This window comes from Cariama cristata, unplaced genomic scaffold, assembly GCF_000690535.1.
Source record: "Cariama cristata isolate BGI_N322 unplaced genomic scaffold, ASM69053v1 scaffold30212, whole genome shotgun sequence".
Classification (NCBI taxonomy): domain Eukaryota; kingdom Metazoa; phylum Chordata; class Aves; order Cariamiformes; family Cariamidae; genus Cariama; species Cariama cristata.
Window position 1 is genome coordinate 6,299 of NW_009605998.1, and position 21,927 is coordinate 28,225.

Consider the following 21,927-nt stretch of genomic DNA (forward strand, 5'->3'; position numbering starts at 1 on the left):
GTGTGGATGTACTGTAAAATGAAAAATCCAGTTGTACCCATTGCAATTGTTATGGCAACTAACTCCAAATGGAATCTTTTGTGTTACTACCCTCCTCTTCTAACACTGAAGAACAGCTGTCAGTTGCAGAGAGAACTCGAAGGTGCTTGCTGATGTTGTTTCCTACTTGGTCTTCCCCCAAAAGTCCCAGTCATCTGCAGATTATGTCAGGCCCTTGCGTTCTCTGAGTGGTCACTTTTGCCCATTCTCCTACCAGCTCCCAAGGCACTGTTGTGTCATTCCCCAAAAAGTGTGCTGCCGTCTCAGTGTTCTCTTATAGGAGAGCATGACTTGGCCTAGGGATGATACACTACCCTAAACACCAGCAGGTTCATCTTCTTGTGGAAAACTTAAACAACTGGCATTGCAGGAGAGGTGGAGAAACAATGGAAACCCAAGTAAAACAAGCTTATCCTGAATGTCTCAGCATCTGGCAGGGGACCAGAAGGGTGAGGAATGCTGCTCTATTTAACTTCTGCTGTTTACTGATAGTTTCTTTTATAGGCGGCACTGCAGGCAGGGCTTTTCTTTTCCTGTTTGTAGATGAGGACAAAGTGGTTCACTGTAACAGACTTGTATTACAGATCACATACCTACACTTCCCTGCTGCAATGGAAGGATGCTCTAGCTCCTACTGCCCTTTAGCCAAGAGGCACAATCGGCTGCAACCTTAGAGTGGAAGAGTTGTTATGCTGTACAAGAACAACAGTCCTTAAACAGAAGTTTTCCACTTGGTTTGTGATAGGCACAGCTTCCACCCCTCTGAAAGCTTCACCCCTGATCCAAGTACATGAAAATGAAAAAATGGCTGAAATATGGTGCTCCTTTGCAACATTTCTTTAGGTTGAATCAAGCCAGCTAAAAATCCCTGTTACCTGTATAGTTGTCCAGTCCCACTTTGACCTTTCTGGCAGCGCAGCCTTTCTTACAGCCCGGACTCACAAATAAATATAAGATTGAAGGAAGCATAGCAAAGGTGGCCCAGTGACTCTGCTCTAGCCCTTGCTTGTTGTGCAGCAGGACCCAGATACCCTAGTGTGCCAACTGAGCATTTTCAGTCATGGTCCCTGCCCACAGGCCCAAGTCCTTCTCTTACTGGGCCCTTGGCATCCCCGTTTTGTCCTGGTTAGGCTTCAGGAACATCTGTTGTTGCTGTATCTTCTGCCTTGACCAAATCACCACTGTTTGTCTCAGCATGGAGCCGCTTGTAGTGAGTGTGGAAGAAGATGACGTAGAAACAAGCCATAGCACTGCAGAGGCCAGCCAGCACCAGTACCGGAGCTGCAAAGAAGATACAGTTTTAGATGGTTAATTCACAACTCCCGTCAGGTGCCGAAGTCTAGAGGTCAGCACCCAGTCTGGGTGATCTCCTCCCAAGGGCTATCCCCGAGGTCAGTGTGCAGCTCACAGCGGGGCAATGTCAGTTTGGTAACAGCCAAACCTTGTCTCATGTGACACTGGCATAGGAAGAGGATTTGGGTGAAATGTGGAAGGTTTCCAGGACTCTTGTCCTGCATGACCGCACAAGTTGGAGGTCTTACACCAGTGCACACAGTGGATTTATGGGAGTGTTTGTTTCTGCATATGTGTACACTTTTGTGTGTTGGGGGGATGGTGAAGAAAGTTACAAGAAAGACTGAATCAAAACACTGGAGCTTCATAAGAGAACAGGTCCACACATGTAGTCCTTCTTGTGGTATCATCCAAGAGCAAAGTGCAGGAAAAGTTCACTAACGATAAACTTTAATCAAAGAATTTACATTGAAAGAACCTTTTCTGAAGAAAAAAAAGTAAATCTAAAAGGCTATGAAACAAGGCCTGGAAGTAGTTATATTCTCATTCCAGCAGTGTCTCAAACAAACACCTCCATGCCTTTCTCCACAGATGTCCATGCATGTATCAGACCACAAAATGAGTAGGAATGGGTACCTAATCATTAGATCCAGCTCTGATCTGACGAGATGGAGAGTCGTGGGCTTTCAAACATGAAGCACTCAAATTGCTTTTTGGGGGCAGTTATTGCGAAGCCTTGCTCCCTGCCAGCTGGTGGACCTTGTTCTGGGGAGTTTCTGCTCAGCCAAGCAGGATTTATTTAAAAGGTGTTTGCCAGCCCTTGTGTTACGGTGTGTGCCCAGGACTTGGTGTCAGCATTACATAAACATGAACCAGCTGAGAGATCAAGACCAGGGTTTAGCCTGCAGTGAAAACACATTTGTGCTCCTGTTATCTCAGTTGCTGTCACTTCTCCTGATCAGCTAGGAAAGAAAGCGAAGTGTGAAGTCAGAGAAAAGCTGTACTGGCATGCTACAAACGCAGGCAGCTCTGTGTGCAGAGGCAAGGGAAGTAGCTTTCCGTCAACGCATTTCTAGTCCTGCCTCCCACACTGCAAAGCAGCACAGGCTGTGCTACGTGGACAGTGTCTGTCCCCCAGAACAGCTGCCTTCTAGCTTGGTGAAGCTCAGGTCCCTGCAGGGTGGTCGTAAGAGAAAATTCAACCCAGAGCCAGCAGCAGCATTCATGGCACCTTAGAGGTCTTACCATTTCAACCTAGCAGGAGCAGCAAAGAGGGCACCATCAGGCTGGGAAAGGTGCCTAAGAGATACACTACAATAGGAATGAGTCTTGCCAGCTCCCTCACAGTGAGACCTGGAGGAGACTGGGGGGTACACGGGGTGCAACCAAGTGTCCAGCATCATTTCCCAAGGACATACTTACTTGTCCAGTCCAGGGCTCCACCCTGGTCAAGGGCACAGGTGGAGGATGGATCCTCAGAAACACGCACAGCAAGGGCTTGTAGCAGAATCATTAAAATAGCACCTTCAATCTGGCTGTGGGGAGAAGCCAACATGCAGTCATGGCACCTGCCCAATTCATGAGTGCTATAGACAAACCCAGCTTCCCCAGCGGGACGAAAGTGAGGCCCCTTTGTGGAGCAGGGTCCTTCTAGCAGAGAGAGGTACTGCCAGCTTCCTCTGGCCCAGGCACTTGGTTAACTGGCCCTAGCTCACAGGGTGTCCAGGTCAGCCTTTCAGCCCACCCCCAGACCCAGGGCCAGCACAGCAGCACCACTATGTACTCCCTCTGGAGGCAGGCAGGTGTTGAACTATAGCTGTCAAGGACCTGAGGCTTAGACACCGGGCAGAGACTTGGAAATACCTCTCACTGCAGGGTTAAGGATGGGAAACAGTCAGGCTATGAGTTCAGCCTCCTTCTCATTCATAGCTGGCTGGCAGCAGCAACACAGCCCACAACCAGTGGGAGACAACAGCCTTGAAAGGCAGTGTCTGATGTCCCTCTTTGACTGATGTTTCTTGCTGCTGCAGCTCCATCTGACACACACATGGCACCAGGCCACATATATCACTGCTTAGGGCTCCAAAAAGTCATTAAAACCAGTGCCAGTCCTAGGCATGTAAATTGATCACGGGAAGGACTGTTGTGACCCAGCTGCTCTGTGAGTGGTAAGCCCCATCTCCCTCAGCAGAGCACTGAGACCTGACAAATCCCTGTACTGCCGTGGGAATGGGTGCCCCTCTCAGGCACACAGCCCCCATATCATTCAAAGGTGAGCTGGGCATGGTTAAATCCTACTTTGTGCCAAGCAAGGGAGAGCTTCATCTTCCTTCTTGCTTTTCTTGCACCAATTCTACATACTCCTGCTTGCTTTAAAACTTTCAGCTGTTCAGCTCTATGGCTCAGCCAGCCAGCTCCCCCCTTGCCATGGTCATATGCACGGACACCAGAGAGAAGTTCAGCAGGATGGCTAGCACTGATGTCCATGCTCTTCTCTATCTGCACCCACACCCCTCTGTATGTGTGCGTGTCTTTGAATCCAAGCTCGTTGTCAGTTGGATTTAACCTGCCTGCTTACCTTGCAACAAAAATCAGGCCTGTAGATGTACCCTCTCCCACAGGGTAGGAGCACTCCACAGCCAGCTCCATGGCAATGGGGTAGATGGCAAAACCGAAGAAACCAAAGAGCGAGCTGGTGATGGCCAGCATGATGGCCTGATGTCTGAACCGAGAAGTCTGCAGGCAGAAAAGCAATACCAAAGTCTCAGTGTCAGCACTGCTGCACAGAAAGTCTCTGAACCCATCACCAACAGGAAGTCCCAAGGGCTCACTGTTTCCACCAGTACCTTCCCTACCTGTTCCTGAAATGTCTCTTTTTCCTCTAACCCTCTAGAGTCAACAAATGGCTACATAATGGAGATATATCTGTTTAATTTAAGCAAGGGGAGAGAGGATCAGAAGAATTACCTGGAAAGCACTGGTGTGGTCATATTACTGTGACTTGACTTTCTGGTCAGTAACTTACAAAGAGTGTGCTCAGCCTATCTCCAGCACCAAGTGAAACACATCTTCCTCCCAATGCAAACTAACATTTGAGAAGTGGTGATTGCATTGCGTCACGTATGAGAATGCTGCAGCTCAGTGATAAGGAAAACTATTCCCTATCATGTCAGACTCATGTTTGGAACATCGAATGTAACATTCTGGGGTTTTACCACAGAAAAAAAACACCACAAAACAAACAAAAAAAACACCTGAAACATTCACAAACCCTGAAGACCAGTTTAGTGCCTAGAACAACCTTGTCCCTAACTCTTGAGGAAAGAGCATGGCCTTGTCCAGCCAATGCTAGTAAAGCCAAGAGCATAAATCCTGCAGCCACAGTGCTGGTACCTCATTCCTTAACCATGTCATAAATTCCCACAGAGGAACACGAGGTGATTGTCCTGGCATGGCTGCAGTAGGCCTGGACCAGCTAAACCGGTAAAGTCAAGGAAAACTTTGCGTGTCTGGAATCTGAGTTCAAAGCGTCAAGGCATCAAATAGATTTGAATGGGTGCTTTTCGTTATACTACTTTGAACTAGTAGTTTGTCTGTTTGGAATGAAGGGGACGGAGGGAAGGGAAGGAGGGAAAGGTTTGCTTGTTGCTCTGACACAGCCTCTTGCCTACTCTGTGCTTTACCTGAGTCCACACATGCTGAGTTGTAATCAGAGCATCCCCCCAATAAATGCCAAAGTACTACAGAGGACATGCAACGTCTGCTTCAGGCACCTTGTCCTACACTAAGAGAGGCATTGTAATTGTCTGTCTTTTCCGAGTGGAGTTAATATCACTGGGATCTTGGCCTATAGGGAGATGTGATCACACTGTATTGAAAGCCTGGATTTTTCAACACACAACGCACAACACAAGCCTGCTGGGAAAGCAGAGACCAGGGTCCTCTGCAGTGCTAGGAGTCCTGTGCCTCATGCTCAGGTTCCTGCTGGGTGATGGCAATGACTATGCTTGAGTGCAGTACTTGCACTCCAGCCCCAAGGGTATAAAGTCTCCAGGTTCTGCATTCCTCTTCTGGCTGGATTCAAGTGTCCCCCTTTTCTGCATTTGCCTTGTCTTGTCCTCCTCAAGGAACTACTGCAGAACTAGGCATATAACTAGGTCCTTTCTGCTACATCTTACCCTCCTGGCAGCCACCGCTGTTAAAGGCAGGTGTTGGGAAAACTATGGTGTTCTTGTTCATTTTTGTAAGGTGGATATTTAGCAATTCCATTTCTGTTTGGAAAGAATGGTCTCAGGGCCAGTGAACAAACATGGTGGTCCAAAGTAAGGAAGTAAAATTATGCCAATTTATTTATGACCTGAAGCAATCTCTCTCAGGCTCCACAGTGACTGTGAAATTCTCGTTTTTCTTTAAAACATTCCTAGCCATAACACATGGCTTGATAAATACTATGACATCAAATGACCTTGGTTTGGGTTGATGATTTATCAGATGGCAACAGAAGTAAGCCCACAGGTATGGTGCAATGTAAGGGAGAACTCACCACTGCGAACATGATGCTGGCAAGTGCACTCAGACAGAAACAGATCTTGGTGGACTCTATGAACTTCCTTGTCCGGTCGACGTACAGGCCTAGCAGGAAAGCACCCAACAAACCACACACTGTGAACAGTGCACCATTTAGGCCGGCAAATTCCTGGAGGGCAGAAGAACAAGTAACTGAGCAACTACAGCAGTTAGGAATGAGTTTTTAATGTCACTGACCCATCTGCCTGCTGCTAGTGCGTCACTTACTGAGGTAGGAAAAGCTTCCCTGCCCATTGCAATAGCTGAGCCCTCCACAGGGCTCCGAGTAGCAAATAACGGCACCCAGGTGCTGCTACAAGTGTGTGGGGACAGCAGGGTCACAATGGATGACAAGTCTCTGCACACCTGGCAAGGGAGGCTGGGCGGAGAGCAACAGCATTTCCCTGGTATTAAATGCTCCAGCCTGGGTGTGAGACTGTTCTTGGTTCCTCCAGGGTCAATCAGGTGCTTTGTCCACACTGGTGGTAACTGGTCCAACTGTCTTGGAATCTGCTCCTGTTTATAACCATGCTCCTGGCCCGTTTCTTGCCAGGGACCAGGGATCTGCACTGGCGAAATGCCTTCCGCAAGGCTGGCAGCGTGTTAGATGAGACACAGTATTGCCTGGCTGTAGCAAGGAGGTCTAATTAGAGAGGCAGCGAGCAGTAGTTAGGATAAGGTTGCTCTCTTGCCTGCAGTGACTATCTTTGCTTGTCCCATTCCTTCAGCTCCGTAAGAATTCAAATGCAGACACCAATCCTGAAAGCAGGGAAGCTTTAACAAATTTGGGTAAACATTTTTGGGAGCCTTAGGGGCAGACTGGAAGGAAAGGGTATCTGGAATAGCTTCTGTGGGCTAAAGGGTCAGGGCAAACCAGTTACACACAGACAAAGGCATCATAATGCACATAAAGCAAGGCTGCAAAGTTTAAAAGGTTTCCGGTTAAAAGCCAGTGGAGTGTGCAAATGTGACCTGGCTATGGAGCACTGAGCCAGGTATCAGACCTGGGAGTTGCAAGGGAGTGAACAGAGACCAGACATGTAGATGTGCATATATAACAGCTGGAGAGGTGTTTTAAGAGGACCTCCACGGGGATAGAAGCAGCAGGACTGAAGTGGTGCCTGCCTGAGGGGAAACGCAGGAACTGGGGCAGCCCCTTGCTATTGCACCGAGAGAGCAGCAGGAACCAGCTCTGCAGATACTGTGGTCAACTGTAAAAGCGGCACCTGGACAGTGCCATGGGAAGGATGGGGAAACAGCTGTCAGTACCTGTGACTGTCTCTGCTGCCCTGGCTTCATGTTAGACTGTGTAAAGAGGACAAGGCGCTTGCATCAGCCTGCCTTCAGCTTCACTCTAGGGCCTGCCTGGGCCCCATCCAACTCTGGGGAAGGTGTCAGAAGGCTGCAGAGACATCAGTGCTCTGGAGTGGCTTAGAAAAAACACAATACTCTCTTTTCCTAAAAAGTGTTTGAGGAGTAAAGGTTTTTCATTTGCAAATGGGAGCCTCACCATGGGCAGTAATGAAATTGCAGATCATCCATTATACTGAGAGACTGCTGTGCTCTGGATTAATGTACTGCTTAATCTATATTAGATAATGTGAACAAATAAGATACAAGACAATGCAGCACATTCAACTGTCTTCATTTTGCTCTAAGTCCCTCATCAGGGAAAATCACTTTGGTTGTATCATAGATGATGTCGACGATGGGGAGGAAAGGAGGAAGACTCACATTTGAATACCCCTTTTCACAAAGGATCTGTTCTAGCAGAGCTGAAAAGCAGGTGAACATCCCAATTCCTCCTCCAAAGCACACTGCCAGGATGATGTACGGCTTGTTTCTCAGGAGCTAAAGAAAGAAGTTAATGTATCATTTAAACAAGTGGAGGGGGAAAAAAGGCCTGGCTGTGACAGTAGACTTTAGGGTCAGTGGCTCTGACCTCTCAGTTGGAAATGTTGACAAGTCAGTCCTGGGATCTTTAGAAGAGTTTGGCTCTTTCCTGTCAGTTCAGCCAGAGTACAAGTTAAAATGGGGACTATGGAGGAAGAAAGGATCTCTTCAGTGCCCAAATTCTTCCTTGACTTTGCCATGTGCTGTCCTACCTGTTACCACATCTGCTCAGAAGACTGAGGTTGTGTGGTCCTCTCAGATGAGCCCAGGTGTGCCTGCCTGAGCTACCCGAACAGCAGCCAGGCCACTGCTGAATGGCCAAATAGCATCTCTGGCAGCTTTGCTGTGAGTTGCTTCCACTCCCTGAGGAAGGAAGGGATCCTGGTCTCCTTCAGGGGGCTTTCCATGGCGGGTTTGGTGGAATGGAGTTCAGGGTCTGCTTTATCAGCAGATTCCCCAGAATATCCCTGTCTGGCAGGGCTGCATCCCTCACTCCAGCACTAGTCTCTCTCTGTGCTACAGCACTTACCATTTTGAGCCCTGTGAGGAATGGCTGGGAGGTGGAGTTAGTGGCACTGGCTGAAGGAGGCGTTGGAGGAACCTTCTCGTGAATCCCCACAGTTGCTAGAGCACAGGCTGTTACTGCTGGGATGGCATAAACAGACAGCTACACAACACAAAATAAAGACATGTTACTAGTCTTTCCAGCTCCACTGCCTCCAAATAAATAAATCAGCTGGACCCCAATCAGCCCAGCTGGCTGATTAAAGCAGTTTTCATTTACCATCAACGGGATGTGCTTTCCTTCAGGAACTAGTGCAGGTGACAGCACATTTGCTATAAGAATACCCAAGGGATTGGCTGGAAGGAAATAAAAGAGAGAGACACTTTTTTCATGCAAGTAGTTGGAATCATGTGTCTACCCCTACTGCCAGTCAACAGCAGAGCTGCAGTGTGCAGCAGAGCAATAAGGACAGAACAAGGCATATATAGGGAGAAACCAGGAGGGGAACATTTGGAGAAGTTGACAACCTGGTCTTGCTGTTTCCACACCTGTTCCCTCACCCCCATTAAGTCCATTCTATAAACACCTTTCACTACAACCCCTAACTACCGTAAACTGCTTTTCATCTGTGTATTACGGTGTTCTTACCCTCACAAGGCTGTCTCAGTAAATGCTAAGCTGAAGGGACAAAATGAAGATGGGCAAATCCATGTCATCTGTCCTGATGTTATATAGCAGCACTAACAAAGAGAGGTACTTTCCCTTCTTTAGTTCCCCTATGCCATTAGGCATGTATAGATGTGGAGAAGATCCCCCTGAGCCTTCTCAGCTGAACAGTCTCAGCTCTCTCAGCCTTGGTTAGCATGACAGATACTCCATTACCTTGTCTTAGTGGCTCTTAACTGGACTTACACTAATATGTCCATGTCCTTCTTGTACTGAGGAGCCTAGAACTGGACACAGCTCTTCAGATGTGGACAGGGGACCTCCCTCAAGCTGCTGGCAATGCTCTTCCTGATGGTCACCAGGATGCCATTGGTCTTTGCCGAAAGGGCATGAAAAGCAGGAAAGCCCTACGATAGCTCTATAAAGTGACACTAGGTCACTCCTGACACCTTTTGAACCAATACATTTCCTCAGTAAAGCCCAAGCTGATATACAAGTTGATCTCTGCTACCAACTACAAAAATCACATGGCAGAAGAGAATCTTGGACTCTTGTCTGTACTGGAGTAGGGGGTTGCATTGTTACGGGGCTGGAGCTGAGTGGCATGTGAAGCAGCACTCCCAGGACTCAGCCTGGGAACGTCCAAAATTGCAGGACACAATTTTTTAACTTTAGGGCAATGTTGTGCAAACAGTCAAACAAGTGAAGTTGATTTTCTACTAGTGTGCAGGGATGGGGTTAGGTAAGCCAAAGCCAACCTGGAATTGAGTCTGGTGAGAGATGTGAAGGGCAACAAGAATGGCTTCTGCATGTACATTAACAGCGAAAGGAAAGTTAGGGAAAATGTGGGCCTGCTGCTGGATAGGGCAGGAGACTTGGTCACAAAGGACATGGAAAACGCCAAGGTATTCAATACGTTCTTCACCTCAGTCTTTGCTGGTAAGACCAGCCCTCAGCCCTTAGACCAGAGGTAGAGTCTGAAGCAAGTCACTCCCATCTTCAAGAACAGCAAGAAGGAGAATTCAGAGAAATCCAGGCTTTTCAGTCTCACTTTGATCCCTGGGAAGGTCATGGAACAACTAATCCTGGACACCATTTCCAGCCACATGAAAGACAACAAGTTGAACAGGAGTAGTCAGCAAAGGAGAAATGCTAACCAACCTAATACTTTTGTACAGTGAGATGACTGGCTGGTTGGATGAGGGGAGAGCAGTAGATGTTTTTTATCTCAACTTTAGTAAGGCTGTTGACACTGTCTCCCATAACATCCTCGTAGAGAAGCTGACGAAGTACTAGCTAGATAAGTGGACAGTAAGATGAACTGAAAGTCATCTGAACAGCTGGGCCCAGAGGATTATCATCACTGGCATGAAGTCCAGCTGGAGGCAAGTCACTAATGGTGCACCCCAGAGGTTGATACTGGGGCCAATACAGCTTAAATGTAACGAAAAACCTGGATGATAGGGCAGAGTGCACCCACAGCCAGTTTGCAGATGGTGTGACACTAGGAGGAGTGGCTGATAGAAGAGATGGCTATGCCGCCATTCAGAGGAACCTTAACAGGCTGGATAAGTGGGCAGAGGGGAACCCTGTGAAGTTCAACAAGAGGAAATGTAAAGTCCTGCACCTGGGGAGGAATAACCCCATCCACCAGTACACACTGGGGCTGACCAACTGAAAGGCAGCTCTGCAGAGAAGCAGCTGGGGGCGAGGGGGTAGAGGTCCTGGTGGACACCAACTTGATCACGAGCCAGCAACACAGCTTCATGATGAAGGTGGCCTCCAGCATCCGGGGCTGCATTAGGCAGAGTGTTGTCAGTGGGAGGTGACCCTTCCCCTCAACTCGGCATTAGTGAGGCCACATCTGGAGTACTGTGTCCAGTACGGGGCTCCCCAGTATGAGTGAGACACAGACTTACTGGTCCAGCAAAGGGCCAGAAAGATGATTAAGGGACTGTCACATGACTGGAGAGAATGAGAGAGCTGGGACTGATCAGCCTGGAGAAGCTGCTAGAAAGCAGTTTTGCAGAGAAGGACATGGGGTCCTGGTGGACTGCAAGTTGACCATGAGCCAGCAACGCACCCTGGCACAAAGGTGTCCAACAGTATCCTGGGCTGCATTAGGAAGAGCATTCCCAGCAGGTGGAAGGCAGTGATCCTTCCCCTCTACTCAGCCCTGGTGGGAAACACCTGGAGTGCCCAGTCCAGTGCTGGGCTCCTCAACACATGAAAGTTAAGCAGTTAATGGAGCTAGTTCAGTCAAGGGCCAAAGACGTGCTTAAGGGACCAGAGCATCTCTCATATGTAAAGAAGCTGAGAGGGGTGGGACTGTTCAGCCTGGAGGAAAGAACCTTGATCAGAGATTGTAGGGAACCAGATTTTTCTCAGTGGTGCTCCATGGCAGGATAAGAGGCAATGGGCACAAACTGTAACACAGGAAACTCTGAATATAAACTTTTTTACTGTGACAATGGTTTAACACTGAAACAAGTTGTTCAGATAAGTTGCAACATCTCCGCCCTTGGAGCCAGTCAAAACCTGACTAGGCATGGCCCTGAACAACCCGTTTTAGCCAACCCTGCTTGAGCAAGGGGCTGGATGAGATGACCCCAAGAGGTGCCTTCCAACCTTGTCTGTTCTATGATTCTGCCGAGGCATCACTAATAGTGCTACAGCACACAACAACCGTAGCATTTCTGCTCTGTACTTGGGAAAGTACTACCTTATGATCCTGATGAAACGTTACCTGCTTCTAAGTACATGGACACAATTAAGCAACAGTTTCCAAGGAGATGGATTAAAGCTTCTCTGTTGGGGTAAAATGCATCTTGACATTGTAGGGGACTGCCTGAGAACTAGTCAGGTGTTTCCATGAACTATAGGCATGCTGAAGCAGTTCCAGAAGGTATGGGTGAAGGCTGGAAATGTGAGCATGGGCCTAAATTTGAAAAGACTAAGTGAGACTATCTGAGTAACTATAGGGTTTCAGCCACCCTCTCTTCCTGGGAAGAGAAATGATGTAAGCCTAGACAAAGAATGGAAAGGAGGTCACTGGAGTTAATCAATTGTACATTATGGTCCAGGGGTCCTGGTAGATTAGCTTGCAATGGGGCTGTGTGTTTTGTGGACAGTGATGCTGATGCACTAAAATTCTGCAGGGTGCAGAAAATGACATGCTGACAGACCACAGTAAATGAAGAATTCCATGGATGCAACAGAGGCCACTTCAGTGGACTCAAGACAAGTCTTTCTTCTCCTGACAGAGGAGAATTTCTCATGGTCTTCACAGGGGATTAGTTCTTGGCCCTGCACTGCTTCTCTGTAAGTAAGTCTCTACAAGTGATGGGGAGGACTGAGATACAATAAATACTCAAGAGTGCAGCTGAGTCATAGTGATTTCAGCTGCTCAGCAGGATCCTGGGTGCAGGGTCCGTTTTTGTCTGCACACAAGCACAGGGAAGCCTACCCAGAGGCACTAACAGGAGCTGTGGGTATACTGACAGGACACTGTAGGGCCAGTTTCTGTGTGCAGCACTGATGCCAACAGTACTGCAATGCTGAGCGCTGCTCTGCCATTAACACAGGAAATGCGTATTGATAAATTGGAGCAAGCTGGGAGAAAAAGCTCTTGTGAGCAACAGGCAGACATGGAGACATGTGGGAAGAGGCAAAGGGAAATGTGCCTGTAAAGTGACTGGGTTGGAGCCGTTCAGTCTTTCTAGACAAAGGAGAGAAAAAGTGACTCTCTCCATAACTGCCTGACAAACAGGTATAACAAGACTGAATGGCTTGGGGGATAAGGAACATCGAGATGAGAAGTAACATAGAGACATTTACCAGTGAGGTAATTAACCACTGGAGCAAATGACTGGGACTGTGGCAGATGCTCCTTCTAGGTAATATTTAAACTGCCTTGAAATGAAACCCTGATTTTGGACAGCAGGCAGTAATGGGTGTAACCAGACATTACTAATGGAAGCCCTCTGCACAGCAATATAATATGCAGGTGTTGCAGCAGATAATAATCACAGCCCATTCCGTCCTCACACTGATATCTCAGTATGCCACAGATTGAACAGCTTCAGATCTTGCGTTTCCACTGTTCCCTGCTCTTCAGTTTATTCTTTCCCACAGTTAGATCCATTTGGTCCTGTAAGGACTGAGGGAACTATGTGAAAGATATGCTTTTTGGCTACTCTGGCTGCTCTCTCACTTCAAAAGAGCAAGTCGTCTGCCGGCTGGGGTCCTTCAGGGCTGTGAAGGACCAAGTGCCCAGTGGTCCCTGGTAGTACTTGTATTGCACCACACTGACAACAGAGCTCCTTCTGCAGCGGGGAAGGTGAAGGTGTATCTCAGCCCTGGGAAACAAGGTGAGCCATCAGGTCCACCCTATTCTAGGGAAGACAGCGCAAAAAGAATATATCCATTCCATCCACCATAAATCCATTCTTGCTAAACAACAGCACTCGTGCTCTGGGTTTGCAGCAGCACTGGGAAATCTGTATAGAGGTGCTCCTATACTGCCCTTGTCGCCATGCCTGCCCCTTCCCAACAACTCCAAGGCAGTAGAGAGGGAAGGCGACTCTTGGCTGCTTTGACAGAAGGGCAGGTGGGGCTCCCCCACACATGTGGGTACTGTGAGATTTCCCAGCTGGAGCCAGTGAGCCAGCCTAGTTTCTGGGGCACCTCTCAAGTGCTTGGTGAAAGAAGGATTTCTTCTGGCTGCTGGGAAAAATGTCACATGGAAGGAGGAAACAGGTCTGTCAAGTGCAGTATCCTGTCTCTGGTGCCTCCTCTCCAGTTTCCCAGCTTCCAGGCATTTTGCAAGGGAGATGTGGTTTCTGTGTGGGTAGTCCTGCTGCATTTAGCATCTCCAACATGTTTGTGTGGCCAGCTGAGTATATTTTATCTGTGTGTGCATACATACCAATTGGGAATACATGCTCAGCCTTGCTACCGGATGAACTGGTGGACAAAATTGCTGCAGCAGCCTCACCTGTATCCCCTTACAGAATTTGGCAACTGTGACCACTGGCATCACATGCAATTTGGACACTTCCTAACAAGCTGCCGAATTAAGGCCACTATAGACTTCAGATTTAGTAACACTGAGGACTGTCTCCAACCTCTATGATATTTAGGCAAAGATGAGCATCTCATCGTGGCAGAGAGGAAGAAGTTTGGGAGCCTGGGTGGCTTATTTTGAACTTTGCTGGATGTGGCTAGGGCTAAGGCCCACTTCTTGCTCCCCAGCATGGAGATGCCTGCCTGTCTTGTGAGGCCTTGAAAGCACTGGTTTATTGCACCAGTGAGACTCTTGGGCAGAGCTGTATTTGCAGGGCCAAATGGCTGTAGTACAGAGGGTTTCCCTCTGCCTGCTGCCTTTGAAATGCTAGCAAGTTCTGGAAGGCAGCAATATTACTTTGCAGCTATCACTTACACATTGATGCGATCATATTTGCTGTCGCTCTCTGGTGGTCTGGGAACCATAGTGCTGCCAGTTTTGTCGGTGAAAAGATGATAAGGGGCTGTGCCAGTGCACAGAGGCATTGCCCAATAAACAGGTACCAGTAACTCTGGGAACCCAAGCTCAGGAACTTCAGGACGCTGAACATCCGGATGATGCTACCCGTCATGTTCAGCCATGCACTCAGGATCACCTGCAGCAAGCAGAAACAGCCAGGGGTTGTGTGCTGAAGCATGAAAGGCAGAACTTTATGCAACAGAGTAGCATGAGCAGGGTCTTAGCAATCCCCGCATGGAAAAGGTGCCTGCAGATCACCCCCACCCTTTTGGGACACTGCAAGATGCTCCTGATCCAACAGCAAGTTACCTGTTTCCTTAGGGAGCAAGGTGGCTGTCCTGGCCCCACATGAGAACTACACCACCATGTAGCTTATGCAAGACAGACAACACTGTCATGGAACTGATGAGAAATCCAAAGTTCACTAATTATACTGTGTTTGCAAGTTTGCGCCATCATCCATATTCTGCTGTGACAATCCAAAGATCATGGCAATAAGTCATCCAGCACACAGATCCTGCAAATGCTCTACTATACCAGCAGCATGCCAGTGTTTCAGTGCCACATTCCACAACACTCTTCCTTCTGGGAAGACTGCGTAGAGATCCCAAGCTGGCTTAGCATAGACGAAGCCCTGAGCTGACAGGGATACCTTGCTTGCACCCTGCCTTGCTGCTCCTTAAACTGGCCCTGCAAACAAAATAGCTGTGCTAACATTTCTCCATAGAAAACTCTACTCAATTACAGCAAACTCTTCACAGAGTCAACTCACAGCATCTGTCCCTGTCAGTTGGCTAAGACAACAAAACTGAAGCAGGAAAAGACAAGTAGAGATGCAACATTATTCTGACTTTTCCCACTGCTCCCCACCTCAGAAGTGATGTGACAGCTGTTACTGAACTGGCACACAGCTTTCAACATGCTCATCCTCTGCAGCATTTGGCAAGACTCCACAGTTCGCATGTTAGTGCTTTGTGCAGCTACTGCTATCTGTAGGTGAAACGCCCTCAGGGGAACAGAACAGTTCAACTCACAGCACATCTGAGCCCCACGCTGTCAAGAACCCATGTCGCCACCAGACCAAATGGGATCGAGATGAGGAGGTACACTACTGAGAGCCAGTTGACCATCTCCAGGGAAATGTGGAAGTATGCAGCTGTCTTATCAGCCACCGGAGCAAACGTCAGCCACAGCTGCAGAATAGAGAGCAAAAATGGGTAAGCATGAACACCTCCACCAGAACAGAAATTCAGCATCCCCTAAACTGTTTAACTGAGTTGTGAAGGGGCTTACTATCTTAGTCTCCCCTTAAAATTAGGATGTTAAGGCTGGTAATAAAAAATTCAAATCTCCACTGTCTGCAGTTACTCATGCTAGGACTATTTTACTACTGATACCATCATTATCTCGGCCCATCCACTTTACTACCTCATCCCCAGTCCCCTAGTCCTGCTGCTGGGAGCTGGCAGAAGCAGAGGTCAGTAGCTTTTTCTGTCCCAGGCTGAAGATGTTGGCCCCTGATGCAGTTACTTACCTGATGTAAACCACGCACAATCCTTCTATGTTAGCATAAACAAAACAAAGGCTGACATCTCCTCTCTGCAACTGAGCGCCTCTTAAACTCAACCTGGTATTTGTGATTGCATTCATAACCACTGGATGTGGCCTTGTAAGAACAACTTTGCTATGTGTCAGCCAAGAGACACATTATTCCATGCTGTCCTACACATAGTCAATGGTTAGGAAAGGGCCTAGAAATTTGCATTATTCAATACATCAGAACGCATAACAAGGAAACACAAAAGGTACTTCAATAACTATTCATCTTTTCCTTCCAGTGCCATATATGAAAATATTTCCCTAAACCTTGCTTTAGGCACTGGTTTTATAAGGTTGCTGTATGCTTCTGGTTTCTTCTGGGAATGATAAGGCCTGCTTTGATCCTGAAATCAGGTCCAGAGATCATGCCCACAAAACAAAAATGAGGGTACTACCCCAAATTTAAGGATGCTTCTATGGATTCTTTGTGAAGATGCCCTCTCTGGTGCTTTCAAAAACACAGCCCTAACCTGAGAACAGGTTTCAATAAAGTGGATGTAAGCTACTCCACTGTTAGCAGATGATCTTGCAGCTGCTGAATACTCAAGATGATAAAGTTTGCAGAAATGTGAACAAAAATTTCAGCCATAGCTTCCTACAGAAAAACTCCAGCCACTCCCTCTTTACAGGTACTCCTCTCTGCCATCACAAGCTTCCTCTTCACAGCCTTCATCCTGCAGACAGCACCAGCTGCAGCGTTAATGCGTAACTGAAACAGGGCTTGGGTAACCTCAGACGAAGGTGTGTCCTTACACTCTGCTACTTGTTATTTCCAGGGTTGTCATTTGCTTCTTACATGCTAGAGACCATAAAAACTACCACATTAAATGGAAGCAGATGCGGAGATGGACTTTTCTTCTTCCTTAGTGTCGCTGTGTGAGAATAGCCACATGCAAATCATTGTTTAACTAAGCTTTTCTTGTAGCAGGGATGCAATGAGTAAATCACAGCAACAGGTAAGTTTTGAATGCATTATCAGTGTCCTAGCAAGGACTCCTAGTATCAGCCCTTTCCTCTTCTCTGAAAGGAGGTGACATGCCAGATCTCCTGCATTCAATATGAAGCTCACACACCATGCTGGGCTCAGACACACCCATGGGGGATGAGTCAAAGGTCTGGCAGGGGGTGGATTTAGTGTTTACTCAGCTTCTACAGCCAGGTCGATGAAGATTCTGGGTGCTGAAGGAAATTGTACTCTTGTTAGACAACAAAGAGGCTGTTCCAGGTCACTGGGAGACTTGCAGCAGACTTTGAATAAAATGAACTTTTTTTAAAATTCCTTGAAATAATATAGTGGAATGATGTTACCATCTTGGCTCAGGAAGAAATTTCACCCACCTTTGTTTTTCCAGAACTGATCTTCATCAGATTGGGATGGGAATTTAACTGTTTAAATGTTACAAGCATCACCAAAGCATGACCGTTAGTTTGATTATGGGATGCTATACTGCTGCTGAACAAAACACAGCCGTGTGCTTCCAGCAATAGTAACTCTCAGTTCCTCACTGCCTTCAAGATGGGGGTGGTGGTGATAAAACACTGTACTAGGAAACAGTGTAATTAAAGAGATGATACATTTTGTAAGCCACCTTCAGGTACATTTTCAACCCTCCTATTCCTCCACACAAGACGCTCGCCCATTCATGACATCATTAAGAGAATGATGCCACAAGCCAGAGCACAGCATTTTGTGTTCAGTGGCTGTATACACTAGGCAAGCTGTCATCAAGCACTCTGCCATGTTTCTATTAGACCTAGTAAAACTATTCCTTGCTGAAAACCAAGCATTTGCGCTGCCCTGTATTTCTATCCAGAGCAAAATCTCCAGCTCTAGTGTACCTGTGTGAGAGCACAGAAGGGGGGAAGTTGCAGCCTGTCCAAGCCTGAGTTTGTTCGAGATAAGAAGTGGGTTTCTTCATGGGTGTGGAGAGAAAAAGTAAGTTTCTGCCTCCATTCAGGCAGGCGTTGTTTACCATGTGTTGCTCTAACAGAGAAATTAAGAACTAGGCAATGGAGTTCAAGGCGTAGCTGTGGTCAAAGTGGCTGCCAAATGCCCCTGCAACAAAGAGATGGCACTGTGGGGTTTTGCCAACAAAGGGAAACTGCTATGCTAAGCAAGTGAGCATGCCACCTTCTGCTTTTGGTTTTCTCAGCTTTGATGACTTCATCCACAGCAGTTAGCGAGCTCTTCTGCTGGGAGCTAGAGCCCTTATCCTACATATTGGTTCTGAAACTCTGCACTGCCGAGGCTAGTACTTACGCAGGGACCGCCCTGTTACACATACCCTTAGGCAGAACAAGGTGATGATGATGCAGTTCTTTCCTGGTGAGGTCTACGCCCTGTAACCTCTAAAGACACAGGATAGAGACTGAGAGAGGTTCCTCTCACCTCTACTCCCCAAAGGCCATTATCTTAACTCAGCTTTGGCATACCAAAACCAGTATCAAAGTTCCCCACTGTAGATCCTGGTGACAGATGCAGGAAGAGACATAACGTGTGGGGTTATAGGATGCCAGCCCCCAAAAGCTGCTTGCTCCTGGGACAGATGAAGGAAGGAGAAGCAGACAGACACCTCTGTCCTTGCAGGGGTTTGTACACACTTGTTCAGTCCCGGCATAAGCCTCACTTTGTGGAAATATGCACTCGGCTCCATTGCCTGTGTAGCCACATAGACGTAAAGCTTCAGTGTAAGGTGCAGGGGCATCAAGGGGACTCGGTGTTATGCACTGCACTGCACGTCCATGTCCACATGCGCTCCTCTGAAGGCAGCTCAATGGATATCACAACAGCAGAACTGAGAGAGTCCAGCCCTTTGTCAATGTCTCTTCTTGACTCATGATGGTGACAAGCAATTTCCATTTACCCACTATGGCTTATGTCCCTTCTGAGCCCTGTCAGGGCTACAATTAACCAAAACCTTTTAGCAAACTTTGACAGAATTCCCATCTTGGTACCCCACAGATCAGGAACACCTTGCCTCTGAGGCTTTAAATGCACCCAGCTCAGAGTCCCACACCCTGACTGCTCAACAACTGACTTGTGCAGTCCCCACAGCAGAGCACAGCTGGGCTGCTTAATGAGTTGGAGTGGACCATATTGAAGGTCAGTAGGAGTCCACTCTCTGGGCCATGGCATAGTCAGATCAAGTCATTTACAAAGAAGCACACACAGACCCACTCAAGGACAGGGACTCTTGCTTTTGAACAGCAGCCAGCCACAATGGGTTTGTGAGACTAACCCCCTAATACTTGGAAAAACTCACTTCCCAGCATTACCTCACAATTTTGCCTTATTTGTTCTCAGATGACAGCTCCTGCTATAGTATAATCCAATATCATTGGCCATGGTCACTCATGTTGTAGATCATAGTATTTGATCCTTCAGCATTTGGGATGGATTTTTCCCTCCCTTCAGATACACATCTAACAGGATGTTGAAATAGCTGCTGTAATAACATACATCATTTCTTCTCCAAATGCAGGAACTGTAGTCCCCACACTCTTTTGCTCTCCTGAGGTCAAGCCTTAGAAGCATTTTCATCTCACTGTGATTTCTGAGTTTAGAGACAGCAAAAGCTCCAGTGCATGCTAGTCTGGGCTGGAAGTCATACCTCAGTGCACTCTCTTTACTATAAAAACTTATGCTCTATACAGTGGCACAGCAACTGATGAAGATGACAGAAGGTCCCCTGAAGGCCCACAAGCCTGTTCTGGCTTGCAGTGGGGTACAGCTGCCGCTCCCACTGCTTTCAGCACACAGCTGGCTGATTGGGTAGCCATGCCCCATCACTAGAAGCAAAGGACAGAAATATTTTCCACCCAGAGTCTATTTATATCCTCAATTACAGGACAGCCCTCTCCACACCTCCTTTAAAAATGGAGCACGTGGGGCCACAGGAAACTCAAACCATCCAATTGGTACTGATGTTGAAGGAGTATTGGCTCCACTTTCAGCTCTCCCTCCCCCTTGTTTTAACTTTCTTCTAGCTGACATTTTGTTTTCTCTTCTGCACCTCCCAGAGACTGCCTGCTTCCTTCCCCATTAATTGTAGGCCTTGGGCACTCCTGTAACCAAGAACAGGTTATAGCTGTTCTCATCCTGGCCCCATTTCTAAGCTTCTATGTTGCTCTTTCTGATACCTTTGCAAACCCTTAACTGCTTCTCAGACATGGATCCAGCCCTCTTCCTCCCAGAACCAGCCCAAACCTCCAGTTTTCCTCCTGCTCTCATTCCCCTTCTAATTCCATCTTCTCCAGGTTCAGTCGCTCTACCCTATCACCTTTACTGCTTTCACTCCCACACAGACACTCCAGGACCTATTTCACCTGCAGGACCTAGTCTCCCTCCACCCATTCCAATGGAGCCCAACGTTCGCCCTCCCTCCCACTTCTGCAGGAGGTTACTGGTGGGCTGTGAGCCACCAATTCTCTGTCTGCAATGGTAGCAAGGTGAAGGCTGAAGACAGGACTCCATACAGATCTACACTTTGGTAAGTAATAGGCGTGAGCTGCGGAAGGCAGCATAAACAAATGCAGCCCCAGGATTTTCAGAGATTAAAGAGCAGTAATGATGTATTGATGCATCACATGTACAACCAGAAGCAGTACCAACAATGTTGTTTTTCATGAAAGGCAAGCTGTTAACCAACGCCTACCCTCCTCATCAACAAATCAAAATTCTAAAAGTGAAAAGCAAAATCATTTGCAGAATGGCAAGCGCATGCAATCAGGCAGTGTGGAAATGAAGCCATTCTGCCATGTCAATGGTGGTATCAGCTGGCAAAGGCTGCCCCATATGGAGTGCTCTTCACTGTCTGGCATACTGTATAGCTGTGCACAGTGTAGCAATGTCCCTGTAATACCTTTTATGTACAGCTTAAAAAGGAGGAGTCAGGGGAGACAACTTACATGAGACGGGACCTTCTGCTTTGTAACAGGCACAGGCACAGCTTGCCAGTCCCCAGGCAGGCACTGCCTGCAGCAGCTCTCCCAGTCCCAGCATGCCCTCTTCCATGCATCCGGCCACTGCTTTGAAGGTGATATAGAATTTCTTTCTAAGACACGCAGGCTGCCGCCTCCTCCTCCCCTGGGACTGGGCTATGAAGCCCTTACACCAAACTCTTCATCTTCAAGGTTAAAAGGGCCACACAGCCTGGAAGCCAACAGCCCCTGGCCTCAACTGAAGGCACCCATGCTGACCAGCAGCCTAGGAAGTAAGGACAGAGGCGTGATCTTCAGAAAGGCCAGATCCCTACCTAGATGTCACTTTCAGCCTTTACAGCTCTCAGGAGTACTAGCAGGACACAACAGCCAGGCAGCAGCAGCTGTGTGTGCATGCGTATCTACAGGGGCACTGCTGGAGCAGACAGGCGTCAGCAAGGAGTGTGCGCACCTTGCCCTGGAGCACGCCAGTCTCCACTTGTGCAGCTCTCCTTCGTCTCCCAAGTACACAAAGCAGTGGTGGAAGTCCTCCAGGCTGGTGAGTCAGGAAACAGCCAGCCCTTTGCTCCCCTCCTCCTCCCCAACTTGCTCATGCGGACAAGCAGCACAGAACAGGGCAGGAAACATTCTCGGTTTCATTCTTCTATGCATTTCTCTGTCCCCAGCACTAAGGCAAGAGAAAGTTCCTCCTCTGAAACACAAAGTTCCCACCTGTTCAGCTTCACAGGAAGGAGGCAATGAGGAAGGAGGTATTTGCCTCAGCAGTTTACTGCTACAGCAGCTGTCAGCACACCCTGAATACTCTTAAAACATTAAGTCTTCAGCTTAAAAAACCCGCACAACTCAAAAACACAACATCAGTTTTACAAAACAAATCCAGGGAGCAACCGCAGTCATAGTA

The 21,927-nt window shown here is 47.8% G+C and overlaps 1 protein-coding gene across 1 annotated transcript; it reads right to left on the minus strand.

Annotated features, from left to right (window-relative positions):
* Positions 1-1,165: 1,165 nt before the first annotated feature.
* Positions 1,166-15,679, minus strand: MFSD7 (major facilitator superfamily domain containing 7; the record flags this gene model as incomplete). Its single annotated transcript, XM_009696206.1, has 9 exons — positions 1,166-1,320; positions 2,755-2,867; positions 3,911-4,068; positions 5,876-6,028; positions 7,633-7,749; positions 8,321-8,458; positions 8,576-8,652; positions 14,403-14,622; positions 15,521-15,679. Coding segments are annotated over 9 exons (1,290 nt in total), but the record flags the coding sequence as incomplete, so codon positions are not given.
* Between the last annotated feature and the right edge of the window lie 6,248 nt (positions 15,680-21,927).